Source organism: Fukomys damarensis, unplaced genomic scaffold (assembly GCF_012274545.1).
Source record: "Fukomys damarensis isolate Sample0158 unplaced genomic scaffold, DMR_v1.0_HiC HiC_scaffold_29, whole genome shotgun sequence".
Lineage (NCBI taxonomy): Eukaryota > Metazoa > Chordata > Mammalia > Rodentia > Bathyergidae > Fukomys > Fukomys damarensis.
Window position 1 is genome coordinate 17531454 of NW_022900941.1, and position 5155 is coordinate 17536608.

At 38.8% G+C, this 5155-nt stretch overlaps 1 protein-coding gene across 7 annotated transcripts in view; it reads right to left on the bottom strand.

The window, feature by feature from the left end:
* The window catches only part of Map3k19 (mitogen-activated protein kinase kinase kinase 19), a 75811-nt gene that overhangs the window by 46570 nt on the left and 24086 nt on the right, over positions 1 to 5155 (bottom strand). For 5 of the 7 annotated variants that reach the window (XM_010606177.3, XM_010606180.1, XM_010606184.1 and 2 more), the window contains exon 2: positions 2930 to 3125. The exons of 1 other annotated variant lie outside the window; for it this stretch is intronic. In XM_010606177.3, the coding sequence (XP_010604479.1) occupies positions 2930 to 3103 (174 nt within the window). In that variant the 5' untranslated portion in view covers positions 3104 to 3125. Of the gene's footprint in view, positions 1 to 2929; positions 3126 to 3326; positions 3488 to 5155 lie in introns of all 7 variants that reach the window. One more of the 7 variants, XM_010606179.1, reaches the window with a different exon arrangement.

Genomic DNA, 5155 nt, shown 5'->3' on the forward strand with positions numbered 1-5155 from the left:
AAATGTCGGCGGGATTGTGGGGAGAAAGGAACCCTTCTCCATTGTTGGTGGGAGTGCAGACTGGTGCAACCACTATGGAAATCAGTATGGAGATACCTCAAAGAGCTTGGACTGGAGGTTCCATTTGACCCAGCCATCCCTCTGCTGGGTATCTTTCCAAAAGAATTGAAAGAATCATATCACAGAGAAGTATGCACACCCATGTTTATAGCGGCACAGTTTGTAATAGCTAAAACTTGGAAACAGCCTATTTGCCCATCAGTTGGAAACTGGATAAAGAAGATGTGGTTTTTGTATTAAATGGAATACTACTCAGCCATAAAGAATGAGAAAGTAGATTCATTCATAGGAAAATGGTTACATATTGAAGATATACTCCTAAGTGAAATAAATAAGGCACACATGTGTAAATACCAAATAGCTTCTCTGGTGTGAATAATCTGCAATAATACAGAAGATCCTAATAAGATTACTGATATTGAGAAATGGGAAGAAAGGAGCTAAAGGTGTAGGGAAGGTGTGATGGGCAGGGGAAGGGTAAAAAGGGAAAAGAAAAAATGTGAGATAATGAAAAGATGGAAATAAAGTGGTTGTAGATGGGGAGGGGAGGAGGGGGTAAAGGGAGGGCAGGGACAAGGGGAAAAATGAGAACCAAGACTTGTCATGTAGAGGCACAAGATCCCAACAATGAATGTAACTGCAGTGTTTCCCTAAAATGTACCAATAAACTCAATTAAAGCTGAAAAAAAAAGAGTTGTTCTATCGGTTAATTCAACCATTAACAAAAACTTGTAATCTACTTATATGCCTCTGGTTTCTTTACTTGTTGAGCTTTATTTTCATTAAAATGCAAATATATAGGCAAAATATCTTATCACACAAATAAGAATTTTAGTGAGTGAATAAATTGATTAAAATAAATAGATGGTGAAGCTATTTAATAAGATAGGTAACACTGATGCAATTGTTTCTTAAAAGGATTAGGTTTGGAAAGAAAGATAAAGACAATTTGGGACAGGCTCTACTTGAGGTCTCCGTGCTAACAAAGTTGAGAAATTCAGTTGGATGCTCAAGATACTATATAAACAGGAATTCAGGTGAGAGATGTGGTCTTGAATTACTGAATTATGAGTCATCTCTTCATTATCAAGGGACGCAAGTATTTAAGAGAAGAATCCATAAGGGAGACAGGGTAGAAGCTGCCACAGAAGTAGTGAGGAAAATCAGACGAGAGAAAATGGAAGAAAACATTTCAAGGAAAACTGGTATCAAGTGCTACTGAGACCTGAAAGTGACCAAGGATATTGTAGATGATATTGGCAAAAGCAACTTCAATAAAGTGGTAGAGAAGCTAGACTCTAGTAGTTCTGAGAGGTGAGGAAGCAGACACAATTAGAATAAATCAGTAAATCATTCTTTAGAGAGGCTATTGGAAGACATCTTCCATGGGTCACTGCAGGCCTGTTAGCAAAAAGAAGCACCAACTATTTTAACACTACACAATGTTTTCAAAGATACTGTGTAGTGAACAGCCTTAGAATACAGAAATAGTGTCTCCCTCTGGAGCACTGGAAAGACATAGCTACTGTCCGTTGAAAAGGTTAGGGTTCCCCGGGCTCTTGGTTCATCTCTTGTAATATACCTACTCTGTCCCCTGGCCCTCTTCCTATTGCCCTAGGCAAACTGGGGCATTGAAAACTTCAGGAAATTCTGATGCTCTTCCTCTTACTAGAAATAGAGGAAGTAAACTATTATTTTCCTTTGGCTCAGGAATCTCTCTGTGAACCTGTGTCAGTCTCACTTGTTAGCTTTCAAATAAGGAAAAGTCTCAGATGTTTCACTGTTGATAGTTTTTACAAAAAAAAAAAAAAAGATGATACAATAAGAAAGACAAGAACAAAAACACAGGTTTCATGGCCTAATGAATGGGATATAAAGAAAGTTCATGGGAAAACAGCAACAAATACATTGACCAAAGAGTAGGTCAGTTGGGCCAGAAAGGATTCTCTACTTTATTGACTGTTGACGAGGAGAAAGTGGGAGATAGATGCAAGTTGAGTGCCAGAAAATAATTTCAAAGATAGCTATTTAGCATCCTATTTTTCACTAACTTTTCTGTAGGTGCTATGTCCCTCACCAATCCAGCAGTTTGCCTCAGATCCATGCCATGGTCACAAATAATATCAAGATCCACCCTGGGTGGACCAAAGATTCTGTCCCTTTCAGGCAAGTTAAAGGAAAAGTGGAAAGAACTATCTTACAGCTCAGCCCTTCCTGATGACAAACCTAGATTCATTCAGTGGTGATGGTAGGTGGCAGGGTTTTTGTGGTAGATTTTGGCTGTCCTGAGGGAACTTTGGACCTTTTGGGTTCAATTTCCCAGAGACAGACTAATTCTCATGAGACTCACAGATTGACCAGTGTTAAAGCTTTTCTTATCTTAAATGAGGTTTGCAATATTCAGGAAGGTGACCCTCTGAAGAATGAAAATTTGAATCAAATAAATCTAGATAAATTCTTGTAATTGGCCCCACTGTCCTATAAAACTTTCCAAGACCTTATATATTAAAATCAGGTTAAATTTTGAAAGATGTCATGATAACAGGGTAGCAAATGACCTGAACTAAAGGAGGTTCCTTTTCAAAAAGAAAGAAGCCAAATCAGGCCCTTCTTAAACAAAGATTGCAAATCCCACAGTTCCAGCCCGAAGGTAATGTGGCTGTGGCCACCAAGTTCAACAGTCCTTACCACTGAAAGAGTGTTAGTAATAATGACCTTGTCACTTGATACAAGGCTTTGGATAGACTGAAAACATGGAAAGTTCATTTGGATGAGCAACAAGAAACCTCCAAATGTAAATCTGGAAACCAAATGTAAATATCCCTGGCTTATTGGCATAGTACCACAATCTTTATCCTTCCCCCTGTACCTCTGTTAGGTTTTCTTCTGCTGCAGTAATGAGAGGTGTATTCCCAGTCTTTGGGTGCTGAAAGTCAAGGTTTCCAAGGGTGGAATAGACTTTAGTAATATGGTCACAGATGAGTTCTACATCACCGCTTGAAACAACTTCCAGGAAATCATGAATCAGTTTATTTTTGTTCATCTTGCTAGTCCCATACAATTGCCTTCAAGAGAAAAAGAATGATTTTAATTATATGAGAGCCACTAAAACGGTGGTTGGTTTAGAAATATTATGCCTTCATCGACACCAGTTTTCTTGTTTTAGATGTAAAAATATTGTAATAGTTTTTAAAAGGAAGGTAACCCCACATTTCCATCAGGCTTGGGTTTTCGTACTTTTTAAATTGTAACAATAGTAACTTTACCATTACTTTGGAAGATTTGCTGTGGCACAGGAGAAGACAGGATAAACCAACACGAGAGCACAGGCTTCGTAGTCAGACAGAATCCTGGCTCAGATTCTCCACACAGTACTGACTTGTGGCCTTGGGCATGTCGCTCGTTGCCTCTGAGCTTCAATTCTCATCTTGAAAATGGAAATGGCAGTCGCCTTTCAAAAGGTTGGTGAGGGTCTGAAATACTATGGACTATGCAATTACTATGTACAGTGCATTTGCACATTCTTTAAGGGAAAATTCATGTTAAATTTTAGTTTTCTTAATACAGGGTCTCACTATGTAATTTAGGCAGGACTCAAACTCACAGTAACCCTCCTGCCTCAGCCTCCCAAGTGCTGGGATTATAGGCATGCACCACCACACTTGGTGGATTTTACTTTTTTAGTGAGGTTTATCTACCTCCTTATAGTTATTTCCCTTATGGGATTTCTGTCTCCCCAATGATACCAAATTCCTTAACAGCAGAGACATTTTATGCCTTACTCTTTTGTATCTTCTATAATTCTAACTTTGAGAGCACAGCAGCCACCACTCTAACTTTTGCAGGAAAGTTCTAAATATCCCATATCAGTTTCCCAAATCACATAAGTATCTCTTAAATTGCAATTACAATCTCCAAAAACTACCCCCTTCCCATGGCATGCCTTGCTATTAGGAACAATACGAATTGTCAGTCTCTACACTCCAGCTTTTGCTTCAGACACCACAGTCACTGTACGTGGACACACGCTACCCCCGGAAGGGATGGTTTACTTGCAATGATCTGGCATTTGGTTGAAGGCAAAAGAACAAGGGGCTCATTCTGTGACACTGCTTTGTGGAGAAAGCTAAGAAAAAGCTTTAAATTGATCTTCAATGTTCTAAACATATAAACTCCTTTCTAACTCATAGGCCAGACTAAATACAGCTTTCTTTAAAAAAATGTGATACATATGCTTCATTCCAGAAAATAATACAATTGATGAATGCATTCATTCGTTTGGAAGATCCATATGACCTTCAGGAGCTTTCATTGGCCTGTTATAAGGAAATAAATTAGTTAAAGCAGAAGAGAAGAAACAAAATACAAGATTATTATTTCAAGCAACAGATAATGGACCTCACAGGTGACAGTGTGGCCTGGGACACTCCCTGGACAGAAAGCGTCAGTAATATTTGAGATTCAGAGTGAAAGGGAAGGGGCAGTTTTGAAGGGGGGACGAATCCCAACAAAGAACCATCTGTACTAGGGTCAAGGAAGAGGGAGTGGAATCAAATAGAAGCTTATACTACATTCCCTAGCAGTTTGGGAAGATCATGGAGAGTTAGAAGTGCCTTTTAGGAACACTGCAATTTTAAGAAGATTATTATGACAGCAAATAGAGAGACAGGAACAAGATTTTGAAAGCAAAAGATTTGTGACTGATTGGTCATAGAAAATGAAGGACAGGGCCTGGGATTTAGCTCAGTGGTTCCAGGGCCTGCTTTGCAAGTGCAGGAACCCGAGTTCGATCCCTGATACCAAAAAAAAAAAAAAAAACCCAAAAGCAAAAACAAACAAACAAAAATGAAGGACAAATCCAAGAGATTTGGGGCTGATGCAGGGAAGGGAGGATGGGTTATTGCTTTTGCAGAAGGGAAAAAGATGAGAGCAGCAACGATCCAGTGTATAAATTGGGCATGTTGGCTCCTCGGATTTCAAAGAAATGGTGGCCTTAGCGCAGCACGATTTCCTAAAGTTGCTTATGCAAATTACTTGTCTCCTTTTTATAAAGATTCTTAGGTTCTTTTTTTTTTTAACTTTTTTTTTTTTTTTT